Source organism: Salmo salar, chromosome 15, assembly GCF_965601325.2.
Source record: "Salmo salar chromosome 15, fSalSal1, whole genome shotgun sequence".
Lineage (NCBI taxonomy): Eukaryota > Metazoa > Chordata > Actinopteri > Salmoniformes > Salmonidae > Salmo > Salmo salar.
This window is the reverse complement of record NC_138305.1, coordinates 23,863,902-23,882,814: the sequence shown is the minus strand read 5'-3', so window position 1 is coordinate 23,882,814 and position 18,913 is coordinate 23,863,902. Positions and strand designations below refer to the sequence as shown.

At 42.5% G+C, this 18,913-nt stretch overlaps 2 protein-coding genes across 4 annotated transcripts in view; both read right to left on the bottom strand.

Moving 5' to 3' along the window:
* LOC106571030 (choline/ethanolamine transporter flvcr2b) overlaps positions 1-3,027 on the bottom strand; it is a 54,965-nt gene extending 51,938 nt beyond the window's left edge. For 2 of the 3 annotated variants that reach the window (XR_006759132.2, XM_045695537.2), the window contains exon 1: positions 1,892-3,024. Coding sequence is in view for 2 of the 3 variants with exons in the window: in XM_045695537.2 (XP_045551493.1) it covers positions 1,892-2,497 (606 nt within the window). In the remaining variant the exon portion in view is untranslated. Of the gene's footprint in view, positions 1-1,891 lie in introns of all 3 variants that reach the window. The other variant, XM_045695535.2, reaches the window with a different exon arrangement.
* A 492-nt stretch (positions 3,028-3,519) lies between these two features.
* On the bottom strand, positions 3,520-13,515 carry LOC106571033 (basic leucine zipper transcriptional factor ATF-like). The gene is made up of 3 exons (XM_014143666.3): positions 13,193-13,515; positions 11,831-11,935; positions 3,520-5,238 (listed from the first exon to the last, which is right to left on the bottom strand). The coding sequence occupies exons 1-3, from the start codon at positions 13,259-13,261 to the stop codon at positions 5,017-5,019; spliced, it is 396 nt and encodes a 131-aa protein (XP_013999141.1). The 5' UTR covers positions 13,262-13,515; the 3' UTR covers positions 3,520-5,016.
* Positions 13,516-18,913: the final 5,398 nt, after the last annotated feature.

Sequence of the window (18,913 nt, the reverse complement as noted above, 5' to 3'; positions counted from 1 at the left end):
TAGTATTGTGGAGTAACTACAATGTTGTTGATCCATCCTTAGTTTAGCTGTGCCACTAGAGATCCTGGTTCGAGTCCAGGCACTGTTTCAGCTGGCCGCGTTCGGAAGACCCATGGGGCGGCGCACAATTGGCCCAGCATCGTCCGGGTTAGGGGAGGGTTTGGCCGACAGGGATGTTCTTGTCCCGTCGCGCACTAGCGACTCCTGTGATGGGCCGGGCGCAATGCACGCGGACACGGTCGCCAGGTGTACGGTGTTTCCTCCGACACATTGGTGTGGCTGGCTTCCGGGTTAAGCGGGCATTGTGTCAAGAAGCAGTGCGGCTTGGCTGGGTTGTGTTTCGGAGGATGCACGGCTCTCGAACTTCGCCTCTCCCGAGTCCGTACGGGAGTTGCAGAGCTGAGACAAGACTAACCAATGGTGGAAAAAGTACCCAATTTTTCATACTTGAGTAAAAGTATAGACACCTTAATAGAAAGTTACTCAAGTAAGTCACCCAGTAAAATACTACTTGAGTAAAAGTCAAAGTATTTGGTTCTAAATATACTTAAGTATCAAAAGTATAAATAATTTCAAAGTCCTTATATTAAGCAAACCAGATGGCACCATTCTCTTGTTTTTGTGTTTTTAATTTACAGATAGTCAGAGGGACACACTCCAACACTCAGTCCTCATTTACAAATGATGCATGTGTTTAGTGAGTCTGCCAGAGCAGAGGCAGTAGGGATGACCGCGTGTTATCTTGATAAGTGGGTGAATTGGACAATTTTCCTGTCCTGCTAAGCATTAGAAATGTATATTTTTGACTACTTTTACTTCACTACATTCCTAAAGAAAATAAGGTAGTTTTTACTCCATACATTTTCCATGACACCCAACAGTACGTTGGGTGTCATGGAAAATGTATGGAGTAAAAACTACCTTATTTTCTTTAGGAATGTAGTGAAGTAAAAGTAGTCAAAAATATAAATAGTAAAGTACAGATACCACAAAAACTACTTAAGTAGTACTTTAAAGTATTTTTACTTAAGTACTTTACACCACTGACTGTAACTACCAATTGGATACCACGAAATTGGGGAGAAAAAGGGGTTAAAAAATATATATATAAAAAAATACCTTCAAAGGGATATTCAATGTCTGCTTTTTTATTTTTACCCATCTACCAATAGGTGCCAATAGGTGCCCTTCTTTGCGAGGCATTGGAAAACCTCCCTGGTCTTTGTGGTTGAATCTGTGTTTGAAATTCACTGCTCGACAGAAGTCATCGCTGGACAGAAGGACCTTACAGATAAATTGTATGTGTGGGGTACAGAGATGAGGTAGTCATTACAAAATCATATTAAACACTATTATTGCACACAGTGAGTCCATGCAACTTATTATGTGAAATTGTTAAGCACATTTTTACTCCTGAATTTATTTAGGTTTGCCATAAAAAAGGGGTTGAATACCTATTAAGTCAAGACATTTCAGTTTTTCATTTTCAATTAATTTGTAAACATTTCTAAAAACATAATTCCACTTTGACATTATGAGGTTATTGTGTGTAAACCAGTAACACAAGATCTCAATTTAATCCATTTTAAATTCAGGCTGTAAAACACAACAAAATGTGGAAAAAGTCGAAGGGGTGTGAAGACTCTCTGAAGACACTATGTATGATGACACTGACCTTTCACCTTTGAGGGCCGAGGATGAGAGATAACCAACTGACCAGTGGCTTGGGAGTCATGCGTAATTACGCAACTGGGTCAAATAGACATTCAGATAACTGACAAAATCAATAACACATCAAATTGTAATTGCATAATCAAATGGCTATATTAGCAATTACTTTTTTTTTCTTCTTTTTTTTTAAACTTATTGGACCTTGGACTAGATAACATACCTGGTTTCCAAAGACCCCGATGGAACAAGCGGTGGACACTTCCTCCGATCCGAACCACACCGAGGCGATCTTCGACGGCATCCCGAGGATAAATACCTGCGCAAGGGAACAGCAGAACTGTCCGAGCATGGTCACCGCAAACAAATCCGGTCTCACGCTTGTCACCTTGATCCAAGTCCCCGTACAATTCATGGCCGTAGCCACCAGCGCAATAATACGGAGACCTTTCTTATCCAGTAACCAGGTGACCGGGAATATGAAGGGAATGTAAGTCAACATGTATATCATAGACATCCAATCTATAGTGAAAGACTCGACACCGTAAAACCTCATGAAAATGTTGTTGATGCTTCCGTACTGGATCCATTGGAAAGAGTTACAGAGAGAATACGAGCTGAATAGCAACACGATGAACCATCGCCGTTTATATAGTTTGATGGTTTGGGTTGTATCGTCTCCGTTCCGGTTGAGATGTATATTGTTATCGGTGCGCGTCTCCTCTCCGTCACCGGGAGACAACATCATTTTATTTTTTTCCAAATCCGACACATTTTCATTATCGTTGATTTCGCCATTAATAACCAAGGAGGGTTTTCCGCTGCTCATAATGTAGTTGACGTTGATTCAACGACGTGCTGGTGACTACGATACAGGACACGTATTTGTGTTACATTTTAGTGAGAGGTCAGAGTAGCCTGACTAACTTTATCTGTGACAGCGCCAAGATAGAAAACCAAGCTCGCGGATAAAACTACAAAAATCACACCAGCTTCTACTTATTATTGCCACGTTAGTATAACAAACAAAAAAGTCGTTTAAAGAAAATACATTCCCTGAGATAAAAATGAAAGTTAGTTAGAGAAACCAGGAAATGATTCGAAATTCGTGTAAAGGTTTTTTTTGAAGACAGCCTAGCTACATTACGAGTTAGCCTACACAGCTTCACTTCCTAGTGGGCTGGAGTTGACAAAACACTAGCCTGCTTTCACAAGCACTTCAAACTCAACATACACAACTATTTACACCGAAAAATGGCTGAAAATAACGCGTATTGACGCGCGAAGTATCAATTGTCCAATGTAAAGGCCGGTTTTACGTCACCACGTGGTGCCGACCCCCTCATAGTGACACCCTCATACAGCCCCCCTTCACAGTGACCCCCTTCACACTGACCCCCCTCACCGCCGTCTGTGTTGAAATGTGGCACTGGCTCCCCCGCCCTCATATATACATAGAAAAATACAATTTTGGCATTGATAGTGGAATCATTTAGTCTGTAATATTTTATATATATATATATATTCTACAAACTAAAATTACAGACTAAATTATTCCACTATCAATGCCAAAATGCTGTTTTTGTTGTTGGTGGCATAAGTTACACAACACACATATTCAAAGCACTGACCCGAGAATATAATAGAATATGGTTCTGGAATTACAATATAATTGATCGTGTTACTTTCACGTTTCATTAGTCGACTCGTACGCACAGCATACACGTGGTTTACACGTCCAACGAAATGCTGACTTCCAGGTTCCTTCTCCACAATGCAACAACAAAACATTTCACATGAAAATGTAAGCCTTGGCCTAAAAACATGAGGCTCACATCTCAACTTCACTATTTGTTTTTTTTTCTTCCGTTAACTTTATTTCTAAATGTACAGTAAGACAACATATATATATATTTATTAAAACAAATAAAAAAAAAAACGTTTCAATAAAACAGAAAATATATATATTTTTAAAAGTACAATCACAATACTACTTATGGTAAACTAAAGACAGTGTAAGTCCTGTCTCAGTGCTGTCCTGTCTCAGTGCAATTAGAGAAACATTCATATTGGAGCATACGATGCTTTACCGTACCTTACCTTTACTTATAGGTACACAGCGCCACCTAGCGACCATATAGATTAACAATAGAGTACCTTATAGGTACACAGCGCCACCTAGCGACCACATAGATTAACAATAGAGTACCTTATAGGTACACAGCGCCACCTAGCGACCACATAGATTAACAATAGAGACAATGCTTTACCGTACCTTACCGTTACTTATAGGTACACAGCGCCACCTAGCGACCACATAGATTAACAATAGAGACAATGCTTTACCGTACCTTACCGTTACTTATAGGTTACTTATAGGTACACAGCGCCACCTAGCGACCAGATAGATTAACATGATGATTTCGTTATCAAAGTGATTGTCTGGTTGTCAGAGATATAGCACTTTACATGATGCAGATAATACATTTTTTGTTGGTATCAAAATAGAAAAGCAGCATTGTTTGTTTTTCGACAAGAATATTTTCAACATTACTGGAGTCATTAAAGCACAATTTATCAAATACCCTTCGACCTCCATCACAAATAGCCTGTTGTTATCGTCTACGATGTGGGATTGTATCCTGAGTATTTCCAGTAAAACAATTGCACTATTACACTTTTTCTTTTTTAGGCCAATAAACACTAAAATAACAAAACTGTTGAAAAATGTAGGAACAGTGATACAGTTCAGCGTTACTTCAAATATTTAAAAAGGTAAAATCTACAACTGACACAAGAGCAATGCACAAAAACACTGTAACCTCCAAGATTGAAGGGATCAAAGGTTATATACGAAAGATAAAAAAATAAATAAAAAAAAAAAAACATAAAACTGAATCATTTTTATCATTCATCATTGTATGAATAGAGGACAAGAAACATTTCCAAAAACTGGTCTGGTATCGCGATCATGTTGGTTTTCTGTCCTACAGTTAGATATGGACTATTTGCATTGTCCATGCATTGATTGATTCTACAGTCACGTCATAGAGATGGGTTTGGAAGTCATTTTATATCAAACTGCCTTTTGTCATCTTTTCAAAATAAGAAAATCTGTTATTTTACACCAAGAAACCATTCCTAATTGCTGCTTGTTCTGTGCCGTTTCAAACGCCAGTCTTTACTCCATACTCTACCCATTCTGTTCAAGTGGCTCTATATAGTACACGACTTTTTGACACATCTGGTAAAAAGTAGTGCACTACTAAGGAAATAGGGTGCCATAGTGTACCAAGGTCACTAAACTTCTCCAGCTTCTCTCCAGTCCCCCTTGTTGATCTGTGGTTATCAGTGCTGGTAGTGAGACACAGCAATACTGTGCTGGTGGTGGAAGGCACTGCTCCCGTGGTGGTGGGGGGAGTACAGAAGGTCATGGGTCGTCTGAGGGGCCAGGCCGGTGCAGAGAGGCTCATGGGTAGTCAGGACGGAGGAGAGATACTTGGCCTCTTCTGTTAGTCTCTTCACCTCCTTCCTCAGAGCTGCGTTCTCCTTCTCTAGGTTCTCACTCTCCTGAAACCACAGAAACGAATCAATCAATCAAATGTATGTAGAAATGCTGCTTTACATCACTAGGTATCAAAAGTGCTTTACAGTAACCCAGCCTGCTTTACAGTAACTCAGCCTGCTTTACAGTAAGTCACCTCCAAAAATATAAGATCAGGAAACATGTTTTTTTATACATGTATTTAAGCCCTTCTTTTTGGAACTAAACAGTCAGAGGGGTGTTCTAGTAAGCTATATATAATGGTTTTAACTTCTTATGGATGATGGCAGTATTGAGTCGCTTGGATGACTGACGTGCCCAGAGTAAACAGCCTGCTACTCACTCCCAGAAACTAAGATATGCATATTATTAGTATATTTGGATAGAAAACACTCTGAAGATTCTAAACGTGCTTGAATGATGTCTGTGAGTATAACAGAACTCATATGGCAGGCAAAAACCTGAGAAAAAATCCAACCAGGAAGTGACTTGTAGTTTTTCTATCTAATCCCTGTTCAAACTACAGTGTCTGTGTGGTCATTTTGCACTTCCTAAGGCTTCCATTGGCTGTCAACAGCCTTTAGAAACTTGTTTCATCCGTCTACTATTACTGGGCAGAGAATAGGAGTTCAGTCAATCAGTGGACTGCCTGGGAGCAGTGAGTTGTTTACTGCGCAGGCACATTTGGCGCGCCGTTCCTTCTTTTTATTCTGTAATGAATACGCTATTGTCCGGTTGGAATATTATCGACGTTTTATGTTAAAAAGACCCTAAGGATTGATTGTAAACATCGTTTGACATGTTTCTACGAACGGTAATGGAACTATTTTACTTTTTGTCTCTGGTTTTACGCTCACGCATTATGCCTTTAGATAGTGAACTGAATGTGCGAACAAAACGGAGGTATTTGGACATAAATATGGAGTATTTCGAACAAAAATAACATTTCTTGTGGAAGTAGGAGTCCTGGGAGTGCATTCCGACGAAGATCAGCAAAGTAAGGGAAGATTTATAATACTAATTCTGAGTTTAGTTGACTCCAGAACTTGGCGGGTAACTGTATAGCTTGCTTTGATGGCTGAGCTCTGTACTCAGAATATTGAAAAATGTGCTTTCGCCGAAAAGCTATTTTAAAATCTGACACAGCGGTTGCATTAAATTAAGGAGTAGTATATCTATAATTCTTTCAATAACTGTTGTAAATTTTGTCAACGTTTATGATGAGTATTTTTGTAAATTGATGTGCTCATTCACTGGAGGTTTTGGTGGGAATTCATTTTCTGAACATCACGCGCCAATGTAAAATGGGGTTTATGGTTATAAATATGAACTTTATCGAACAAAACATACATGTATTTTGTAACATTGTGTCCTGGGAGTGTCATCTGATGAAGATCATCAAAGGTTAGTAATTAATTTTAGCTGTATTTCTGGTTTTTGTGACGCCTCTCCTTGCTTGGAAAATGGTCTGTGTGGTTTTTCTTGTTTAGGTGCTGTCCTAACATAATCTAATGTTTTGCTTTCGCCGTAAAGCCTTTTTGAAATCGGACACTGTGGTTAGATTAACGAGAATCTTATCTTTAAAATGGTGTATAATACTTGTATGTTTGAGAAATTTTAATTATGAGATTTGTTTTGTTTGGAATTTGCCGCCGTGCACTTTCACTGGCTGTCCTCATATCGATCCCGCTAACGGGATTCAAGCCATAAGATGTTTTAAGAAGGTCACACCAAGGATCATTTTGCTATTTGATTTAGAATTTTAAGACCCCTGAAAGTATCCCCCAAAAATATAGAAAAACCGATTTGATAAAAACATTTATTTGTCCTTTTTACATGTATTTAACCCCCCTTTTTTATTTTTTATTACAGGGACCAGTTTCCATATATACTTCCATTCATTTTTTTCTACTGGTACCAAGGGACCTTCAGACAAGTCTGGTGAGGCCTGAGGATGTCTTAGAGCAAAACCAACATGTACGTGTTCCTGAGAGCCTCACCTTTCCACAGAGGGGTCATATGAGCGTGGTAGCTCAAAGTGTTGGGACGCTACAGACAGAAGTTGGCAGATCGGCTGTACCGACTTCAGACGGGACCCGAGACGTAGAGCAAAACAGAGAACACCATTGTGTTCGTGAGAGTCTCATCTTTCCATTCGAAACGCTACATACGATTTTGTGAGAAGACCAATTTTCTGGATGTCTCATGGTCTGACAAACATTGCTCTAGCTCCGTCACCTTTCACTGCAGATGTGGAAGTGCGACATAGGCGGATGTGGTGGATTGAAACGATTCCAATACAACAACAACAAAAAAGATACCTCTAGTTTAAACTGACAGATTTTTATGGGGATTTTTGTATTATGCTAATTAGATTTCCGCGGGGGCACGGACATCGACCTTGTTTTTTTTTAAACAACCGATGCATCATCAGTCTGTAGCTCTGTAACTTCAAAGAAAAGAAATCCCCAGACAATTTCATTCATTTGTCAACAAATTATCTATTTTTAAATCTTTATTTTAACAGGGAAAACAGACTGAGACCTGGCTCTCTTTTACGGCTGTGCCCTGTGTAAACATGTTGACATGTACAGTTTTAGGCATACAGACAAGAACATTTCAAACATACAAAACAAAGACACAATTCAACAGAAACAATCACAGACAACATCATATTGATCCTCCATAACATTTTTGAAATGGGCAAGGGACACCAGAGTGTTTAACTTAAGTTGGATCTGCAGTTTGTTCCATAAATAAGGTGCAAAGGAACTAAAGGCAGTCCTACCCAACTCTGTGGAGACCGCAGGAGTCTCTAATGTAATCCACATCTGTGATCTGGTTTTAAAATTAGTATATCTAGTGGAAATGAATGATGATATATATGGAGGTAGTTTTAAAAGAAGCGCTTTATAAATAAACAAGAGAGCATGTTGCTCTCGCCTCACAGATAGAGAGGCCCAACCCACATGTTGATATAGGACACAGTGATGAGTTTTGTAACTATCACCCGTGATAAACCTGAGTGGTAAATGGTACAATGGTCAATAGCATCCAGTGGTTTTACTGTGTTTGCTGATGAATGCATATAGATAATATCACCATAATCTAAAACGGACATAAAAGTAGCCTGCACAATTTGTTTTCTATTTACGGAGGACAGACAAGCCCTGTTTCTGTAAAGGAACCCTATCTTGAATTTGAGCTTTTTTCCCAATTCAGTAACATGTTTTTTTAAAGAAAGCCTATCATCTAACCATACCCCTAAATATGTATATGCAGAGACCTGTTTGATTTGAGTACCATCCAAGCTAGTGATTACAAAAGTGTTTATAACTGAGAGTTTAGACCTAGAAAAAAACATGACATTTGTTTTCTTAGCGTTTTAAAACAAGTTTAAAACTGTAAAAGAGATCCCCAATTTTTTAAAAGAGATCTTCCAATTTCTTTTCACAGAAATGGCATTTCAGTGTCAATGTGGAAACCTAGGATGTGGGTGATGGTGGTTGGTCTGTGTGATTGAAGTGGGTGATGGTGGTTGGTCTGTGTCCAGTCTGTGTGATTACATTATCTGTAAACCATCCCACCTGGTCTAGTTCTGTGAGCCTTATCCATGTGTTGGCTCAGCCCAAGGCCTCACCAGAGCATGAGGGGTGACAGACCAGTGTTGGCTCAGCCCAGACCTCACCAGAGCATGAGGGGTGACAGACCAGTGTTGGCTCAGCCCAGACCTCACTAGAGCATGATGGGGGACAGACCAGTGTTGGCTCAGCCCAGACCTCACTAGAGCATGAGGGGTGACAGACCAGTGTTGGCTCAGCCCAGACCTCACCAGAGCATGATGGGGGACAGACCAGTATTGGCTCAGCCCAAGGCCTTACTAGAGCATGAGGGGGGGGGGACACGCCAGTGTTGGCTCAGCGTATTCTGTGGTTGTATGGTTACTTCAACTTGCTTGATAAACAGGAAGTTCAATTTCCCTCACTGTGACAGGTTTCCTTAGTAGAAGTCATTCAGAAGTCTCTCTCTCTCTTTCTGTGTCTCTCTCTCTCTCTCTCTCTCTCTCTCTCTCTCTCTCTCTCTCTCTCTCTCTCTCTCTCTCTCTCTCTCTCTCTCTCAAATTAGCTATAGTAGAAATCCGTGGGCAGGAGGGGAGAGAACGGCAGTCATTTCTGGTAAAGGACCCGTGTCAGTGGGTTGATAGCCTAAGTGACGTGAGCACTGGGATTTACCCAGGCCTGTCTCTGACAGTAATGCCTGTCTCTGACAGTAATGCCTGTCTCTCTGACAGTAATACCTGTCTCTGACAGTAATACTACACAGTCTAACACTGTCTATCTTCCCTCCTCTAAGCCTGGCCCTCTCTCGACCTTTAGAGGAACCAATAAGTGGAACATTTCTGTCTAACCTGTTTAGCTTCCTACACCTCTGGGAGCAAAAGGCCATCGTCACCCACGAACACGCAAAGCTCATCTGGCCCTGTGCAGGCCCACACTGTAATGGAACATCTACATACGTACATGAGGACCTCAGACAATGTTATTGTCTTTCTAAACCACTGAAAAATGTAAAAAACTATATCCGACCCACATTCTATTAAATGACAGACATATTTTGTCGATAGTTAGAGTTGAATGGGTGTCTTCTATCAACTGTAAATGCATTGATTTTGACATGACACCCTAGACCTTATGAAGAAAGTGTCCCCAGCTGAACTGCATGGCATCCCATTTATAATCTCTCCTCTCTTCTGCAACACTAACCGCTAAAGCTACATTTATTTGTAGCATCTAAAAACGGAAATAGGTGTTCTCTACTAGACTGTACCAAGCGACAGTAGTGAAAGGCAGTGACTAAAACCTCGACTCTGCAGCCAGCCAGTCGATCAACAGAAAGAGACGTTGAAATGAAAGTGACTGTGCTTTTTCACTTTGACTATACCTCAAGTACCTCCAGTCACGTGCCACATCGCTACTGCTACTCTGGTGCAGAAAACTACTGGAGTAGAGCCGTATTGCAACCAGCCTACCAGCCTACCACTACAGAGAACTACTGGAGTAGAGCCGTATTGCTACCAGCCTACCAGCCTACCACTACAGAGAACTACTGGAGTAGAGCCGTATTGCTACCAGCCTACCAGCCTACCACTACAGAGAACTACTGGAGTAGAGCCGTATTGCTACCAGCCTACCAGCCTACCACTACAGAGAACTACTGGAGTAGAGCCGTATTGCTACCAGCCTACCAGCCTACCACTACAGAGAACTACTGGAGTAGAGCCGTATTGCTACCAGCCTACCAGCCTACCACTACAGAGAACTACTGGAGTAGAGCCGTATTGCTACCAGCCTACCAGCCTACCACTACAGAGAACTACTGGAGTAGAGCCGTATTGCTACCAGCCTACCAGCCTACCACTACAGAGAACTACTGGAGTAGAGCCGTATTGCTACCAGCCTACCAGCCTACCACTACAGAGAACTACTGTCACGGTGGAGAATTCTAGGTAAAAACAGGAGGAAAAACACCCATTTCTGATGTTAATATTCAGTGCAATAATCATTAGTGCTGGTCTCTGGGTTGCTGACGCCCACACGTGATAATGAATACTCTCAGCACTACAGCAAACACATAGGCAGAGATCTGGCCACGGCGGCGTCTCAAATGACACCCTATTCCCTATTCAGTGCACGTATTTTTTGACCAGAGTTCGTAGCTATCAGAATCATAAGTAGTGCACCATATAGGGAGTAAGGAGCTATCTGGGACTCAAGCCCAAGTGTTGAGCCCAACAGAAGCCATGATGACACATCGCCACATGGTCCATCAGCAGCACCGTGTCAATATCATCTCACACAGACCAACACAGACCAACACAGATTCCCAACAACACAGCCTTATCGTGGTAGTTCACTGGAGAAATGGTCCCCGCGATTTGAAGGACTTGAAAATGTTTGATTACTACATAACCAGTCGGTTACTGACTTGTAGCCTGAGTACCAGTCTGTTTGTGCTATCATGCCCACTCCTTGTTTTGCTTGACCATGAGCAATGGAGTTGGCAAGAGCACAAACAGATCTGGGACCAGGCTATAGAAGGAGACAACAGATCTGGGACCAGGCTATAGAAGGAGACAACCGATCTGGGACCAGGCTATAGAATGAGACAACAGATCTGGGACCAGGCTATAGAAGGAGACAACAGATCTGGGACCAGACTATAGGAGGATATAACAGATCTGGGACCAGGCTATAGAAGGAGACAGTCTTTTTTGAAACACTATAAGATTCCTGTATGGGTGAAATGTTTATTTGTTATCATTCAGGCCACAACTGACTCACTGCTAAATTGCTCATGCCAGATCCAGTCGTGCTGGGATATGATATCATACATTAGGCCTTGTGGATAATCATCCTCAATTGATTCACTGCTCATGCCATGCCTAACTCATAGACAGACATGGTGCATGCATCGGTGTGTTGCATTGTGGGTAGTCAGTCTAACTCATAGCCAGACATGGTGCATGCATCGGTGTGTTGCATTGTGGGTAGTCAGCCTAACTCATAGCCAGACATGGTGCATGCATCGGTGTGTTGCATTGTGGGTAGTCATCCTCACCAGGTGTAGACTGTCTGCCTTCTGGGTCTGTCTCATCCTGCTCTTCTGGGCAGCGATACGGTTCTTTTCTCTTCTCATTACTTTCTTTATGTTGTCTGAGGAGCCCTGGGGAGAGACACGGGGAAGTCATCTTCCTGACAGGACGCTAACTGTTGCTCACCTTAACTAACTTACACTAATGGGTGGAGTATTAAGGTTCATTCCAATATATACAGTAGATATTGTAGATTGAAAATGTATAATCATGCTTAACAATATTGAGACAGTTCTAGGATGAGACATCTCTTTGATGTATGACTTGACTGACGCATCATTTCTACAAAGCTGTTCTGATACCTCGATCAGGACATGAAACAAGGCGTGATCTGAGGTGATGTGTTAACTGACGAGTCAGACCCACCCGACCCATCCTTTCTCAGCAGGTGTCTATCAGCTCATCAAACGGCCTTGATTCCCAGGCCACACCTAACTACACAAGTCATTGTCATCAAGAAAACTCTTCAGTGTTGTCATGCATGATTCTACATGATTCTACGTGATTCAATGTGATTCTACGTGATTCTACGTGATTCTACATGATTCTACACGATTCTACGTGATTCTACACAATTCTACGTGATTCTATGTGATTCTACACGATTCTGCGTGATTCTACATGATTCTACATGATTCTCCATGATTCTACGTGATTCTACATGATTCTACATTCCAATCCAAATCTAAACACTATGGAAGAACACAGACTCTGTCCTGGGGAACCCAAGGGATGCACCTTTTGTTTTTTTGCTCTAGCACTACACAGCTGAATCAAATAATCAAAGCTTGACGATGAGTTCATTATTTGAATCAGCTGTGTAATGCCAGGGACAAAAAACAAAACGTGCACCCCAAACCTGTCTTAAATGACCAGTCGTGCGATGGTGATGTATGAAACCTCAACAATATGTTATTGAAAAGGTGATTATAATGCCCCATCCGAGCTGATGTACAAAACAATAACAATCATCTACCATGTCTCAACATACCAATGATAACACTTCATGACCGAATACATGTTATGAGAGAGAGACAGAGACACAGAGACAGACAGTCTAGACAGAGACACAGAGACAGACAGACAGAGACACAGAGACAGACAGACAGACAGACAGACAGACAGACAGACAGACAGACAGACAGACAGACAGACAGACAGACAGACAGACAGACAGACAGACAGACAGAAGAGGATACCTGTCTATGTGTTAATATCCTAATGATAACACTTCCTGACTGAATACACACTGCAACAACAGTGAAAGAAAATACAAAATAATAAGGGAGAAAAGGAAAGGTGGGGAGAGAGAGAGAGGATCTCCGTACCTGCCTGCTGCTCGCTGGCGAAGGGGACTTGGCATAACTGGAATCATTACTGTCAGGACCATGAGCCATAACCAACCACGTCGCCCCAAATCCAGAGCCTCTCTCCACTTCTGCTTTCTGTTTGTGTCTGTATCGATGTGTGTGTACCGCTGTGTGAGCGAGCGTGTGTGTGTGTGTGCAGCAGAGAGAGAGAAAGTGTGGGCTTAGCTGAACTTGGTCGATCGCTTAATGAGTAAGAACTCTTTCTCTCTCTCTCTCTTCTATTACTCTCCCGCCCTCCTTTCCTCTCTTACTCACTGACACACACACACACACACACACACACTGTCTAATTAGCAGCCAGTGTTTGATGTGGTTTCTGGTAAAACTGGGTTAGTGACACAGAACTGGAAGTCACATGACCCTTGGAAAGTTTGCATAGCGGTATCAACCTATAGGGGGCATATCTACTACCAAGTAAACCCCACAGTAAGTCCATTCTTCTATTTACAGGGGGAATATACACTGCTCAAAAAAATAAAGGGAACACTTAAACAACACAATGTAACTCCAAGTCAATCACACTGTGAAATCAAACTGTCCACTTAGGAAGCAACACTGATTGACAATAAATTTCACATGCTGTTGTGCAAATGGAATAGACAACAGGTGGAAATTATAGGCAATTAGCAAGACACCCCCAATAAAGGAGTGGTTCTGCAGGTGGGGACCACAGACCACTTCTCAGTTCCTATGCTTCCTGGCTGATGTTTTGGTCACTTTTGAATGCTGGCGGTGCTTTCACTCTAGTGGTAGCATGAGACGGAGTCTACAACCCACACAAGTGGCTCAGGTAGTGCAGCTCATCCAGGATGGCACATCAACGCGAGCTGTGGCAAGAAGGTTTGCTGTGTCTGTCAGCGTAGTGTCCAGAGCATGGAGGCGCTACCAGGAGACAGGCCAGTACATCAGGAGACGTGGAGGAGGCCGTAGGAGGGCAACAACCCAGCAGCAGGACCGCTACCTCCGCCTTTGTGCAAGGAGGAGCAGGAGAAGCACTGCCAGAGCCCTGCAAAATGACCTCCAGCAGGCCACAAATGTGCATGTGTCTGCTCAAACGGTCAGAAACAGACTCCATGAGGCTGGTATGAGGGCCCGACGTCCACAGGTGGGGGTTGTGCTTACAGCCCAACACCGTGCAGGACGTTTGGCATTTGCCAGAGAACACCAAGATTGGCAAATTCGCCACTGGCGCCCTGTGCTCTTCACAGATGAAAGCAGGTTCACACTGAGCACATGTGACAGACGTGACAGAGTCTGGAGACGCCGTGGAGAACGTTCTGCTGCCAGCAACATCCTCCAGCATGACCGGTTTGGCAGTGGGTCAGTCATGGTGTGGGGTGGCATTTCTTTGGGGGGCCTCCATGTGTTCGCCAGAGGTAGCCTGACTGCCATTAGGTACCGAGATGAGATCCTCAGAGCCCTTGTGAGACCATATGCTGGTGCGGTTGGCCCTGGGTTCCTCCTAATGCAAGACAATGTTAGACCTCATGTGGCTGGAGTGTGTCAGCAGTTCCTGCAAGAGGAAGGCATTGATGCTATGGACTGGCCCGCCCGTTCCCCAGACCTGAATCAAATTGAGCACATCTGGGACATCATGTCTCGCTCCATCCACCAACGCCACGTTGCACCACAGACTGTCCAGGAGTTGGCGGATGCTTTAGTCCAGGTCTGGGAGGAGATCCCTCAGGAGACCATCCGCCACCTCATTAGGAGCATGACCAGGCGTTGTAGGGAGGTCATACAGGCACGTGGAGGCCACACACACTACTGAGCCTCATTTTGACTTGTTTTAAGGACATTACATCAAAGTTGGATCAGCCTGTAGTGTGGTTTTCCACTTTAATTTTGAGTGTGACTCCAAATCCAGACCTCTATGGGTTGATAAATTGGATTTCCATTGATTATTTTTGTGTGATTTTGTTGTCAGCACATTCAACTATGTAAAGAAAAAAGTATTTAATAAGATTATTTCTTTCATTCAGATCTAGGATGTGTTGTTTAAGTGTTCCCTTTATTTTTTTTGAGCAGTATATATCATACGCTGATCCTGGAATTAGCCTGATTGGTATATTAGACATTTACATTTTAGTCATTTAGCAGACGCTCTTATCCAGAGCGACTTACAGTAGTGAATGCATACATTTCATGCATTTCATACATTTCATTTCATGCATTCTTTTTTTTTTTTGTACTGGAGGTAAAATGAGACACTGTTACACACAGTTTCATAGAGAGAGATGGTGATTATGAAATTAGATTTATTTTCATCTGACTACAGGGGAGGGGGGGGGACACCGATGCCGTAGAGGTTAATGGATGACTGGGGCAGAGGATCTACCGTACTGCAGTTTAGACAGAAACTCTTAACGGATGACTGAGTCTCACACATTAGCACATAGCTTTGTGGTTTCTACCAGCCTACACTACTCCCATCTCAGCACCTCACCAGCCTCAGGGGGATAGTCACAGGGGGTGAGACCTATTGCTCCCTGTCAGAAGTACCCAGTCAAACATCCAGTCAACCATCCAATCAACCACCCAGTCAACCATCCCGGTCAAAAACTCCACTCAGCTTTACTATAATGGGCGATGTGTAAGGTAACTGGAAGTTACACTATATATACAAAAGTATGTGGACACCCCTTCAAATTAGTGAATTTGGCTATTTCGGCCAAACCTGTTGCTGACAGGTGTATAAAATCGAGCACACAGCCATGCAATCTCCATAGACAAACATTGGCAATAGAATGGCCTTACTGAAGAGCTCAGTGACTTTCAATGTGGCACCGTCACAGGATGCCACCTTTCCAACAAGTCAGTTCATCAAATTTCTGCCCTGCTAGAGCTGCCCCTGGTCAACTAGGAGCAACAACGGCTCAGCCACGAAGTGGTAGGCCATACAAGATCACAGAACGGGATCGCTGAGTGCTGACTGTCTCTGGAAGCAACGTCAGCACAAGCACTGTTCGCAGGGAGCTTCATGAAATGGGTTTCCATGGCCGAGCAGCCGCACACAAGCCTAAGTTCACCATGTGCAATGCCAAGCGTTGGTTGGAGTGATATAAAACTCGCCGCCATTGGACTCTGGAGCAGTGGAAACACACTTTCTGGAGTGATGAATCACGATTCACCATCTGGCAGTCCGACGGAAGAATCTGGGTTTGGAGAGAACGCTACCTACCCGAATGCATAGTGCCAACTGTAAAGTTTGGTGGAGGAGGAATAATGGTCTGGGGCTGTTTTTCATGGTTCGGGCCCCTTTGTTCCAATGAAGGGAAATCTTAACGCTACAGCATACAATTACATTCTAGACGATTCTGGGCTTCCAACTTCGTGGCAACAGTTTTGAGAAGGCCCTTTTCTATTTCAGCATGACAAGGCCCCCGTGCACAAAGCGAAGTCCATACAGAAATGGTTTGTCGAGTTCAGTGTGGAAGAACTTGACTGGCCTGCACAGAGCCCTGACCTCAACCACATCGAGTACCTTTGGGATGAATTGGAATGCCGACTGCGAGCCAGGCCTAATCGCCCAACATCAGTGCCCGACCTCACTAATGCTCTTGTGGCTGAATGGAGCAAGTCCCTGCAGCAATGTTCCAACATGTAGTGAAAAGCCTAGCAGCAAAGGGGGGGTCCAACTCCATATTAATGCCCATGATTTTGGAATGAGATGTTTGACGAGCAGGTGTCCACATCATTGGTCATGTAGTGAACATCAACATGAAAGTCAGGACATTATTTAAATTTGTTTTGATTTTATGTATCACTTTTCCAGTTAGTGTAGAGGGGAGTGTACAGACTATATTGGTGAATACAGAAATAGCCTTGTGTATGTCTCCTGTCTTTCAGGGTTTTCTGATCGTTTTATTTTGTGAAGATGGCGCTCGCTGTTCCTGTGTATTTCATCAGAAACCATGAAATATTTGTCTATGTCCTCTAGTCTAGTACATAGGCAACATGTAACTTTACATGGAAGGTTTCTCTTCATAATGTAGCCACCATTTTGAAGTTATTGTTGTTGTTTTTGTTGCATTTGGTGTCATAAGATCAAGAAAATAATCATTGTACGCCTGAAGAAAGGGCAGACCTAAACACCTTCTGCCTGGCAGAAGAGCCTCCAACACAGAAACATGTTCTGAAGAGCTTCAAGGACAAGACCAGAATGCATCCCAATCAATGATGTATTTAAGCCCTGGATTGATGATGCTATGTATTGGCCATTGAGAGGCTTCAAAGCCACCGGTCAGCTATTTTGGCACTCCCCAGAAGGAGCAGTTAAGCTTTCATGATATAATTAAAGTCTGTAAGGTGTCTGTAATAGAATAGACGTGGCAAAAACGAATGTAGACATCAATACATGCATTAATACTAACAAAATTGTGATAAATAAAAAAGGTAACCAGTTTAATTTAAGGACCAAAAAAATTGACAGCCGTAACATATATATTGCAAAAAAGTCGGGAAGAGATTTTTGACGTACCGATTCCATGGCACATGGTTTATGAACTGATACGCAAAACGATGCCGGATTCCAAATTTAGAATTTTTCAATTTAAATTATTCGACAAAATTCCTGCAACCCAATAGAATGTTGTTTATATGGGGAATACAACCTTCTCAGCTCTGCAGATTTTGCAGCGAAGAGGCAGAATCATTAGATCATTTGTTTTGGTGCTGTCCATATTTAGCTTGTTTTTGGTCACAGGTACAGCAACGGCTGAAGAATTGCAATATTTACCTGGAGCTAACCCTGCAGATAGCAATACTGGGTGATCTGAAAAGTCCTAGTCAATCAATCTATAATATAATAATACTTTTAGCAACAACAACAACATTTCAATGTACAATCTGTAGAAGCAATGAGAATAGAAAGGTTCAGAACTTTTGTGAAACATCACAGTTGAAAAATATATGGCAAATAGAAATCCAATATGGATGGTGTTAAGAGATATATGAGAGAGGTTGAATGGAGCTGAAAGTTGGGACTAATAACAACTAATAATAACAAGATGTACTAATGTAAAACATACTGTGTCTGTAAAACGTGTACAGGTTAAGAACTTTGGTGAAAGAGCACAGTTTGAAAGATATGGCAAATAGAAATCAAACCGGATGGACATCAGAAATAGATGGAGAGGTTGAGGGTAGAGGAAGGACATCAGTAATAGATGGGAGAGGTTGAGGGTAGAGGAAGGACATCAGTAATAGATGGGAGAGGTTGAGGGTAGAGGAAGGACATCAGAAATAGATGGAGAGGTTGAGGGTAGAGGAAGGACATCAGTAATAGATGGAGAGGTTGAGGGTAGAGGAAGGACATCAGTAATAGATGGGAGAGGTTGAGGGTAGAGGAAGGACATCAGTAATAGATGGGAGAGGTTGAGGGTAGAGGAAGGACATCAGTAATAGATGGGAGAGGTTGAGGCTAGAGGAAGGACATCAGTAATAGATGGGAGAGGTTGAGGGTAGAGGAAGGACATCAGTAATAGATGGAGAGGTTGAGGGTAGAGGAAGGACATCAGTAATAGATGGGAGAGGTTGAGGGTAGAGGAAGGACATCAGTAATAGATGGGAGAGGTTGAGGGTAGAGGAAGGACAGGAGTAATAGATGGGAGAGGTTGAGGGTAGAGGAAGGACTTCAGAAATAGATGGGAGAGGTTGAGGGTAGAAGAAGTACAGGAG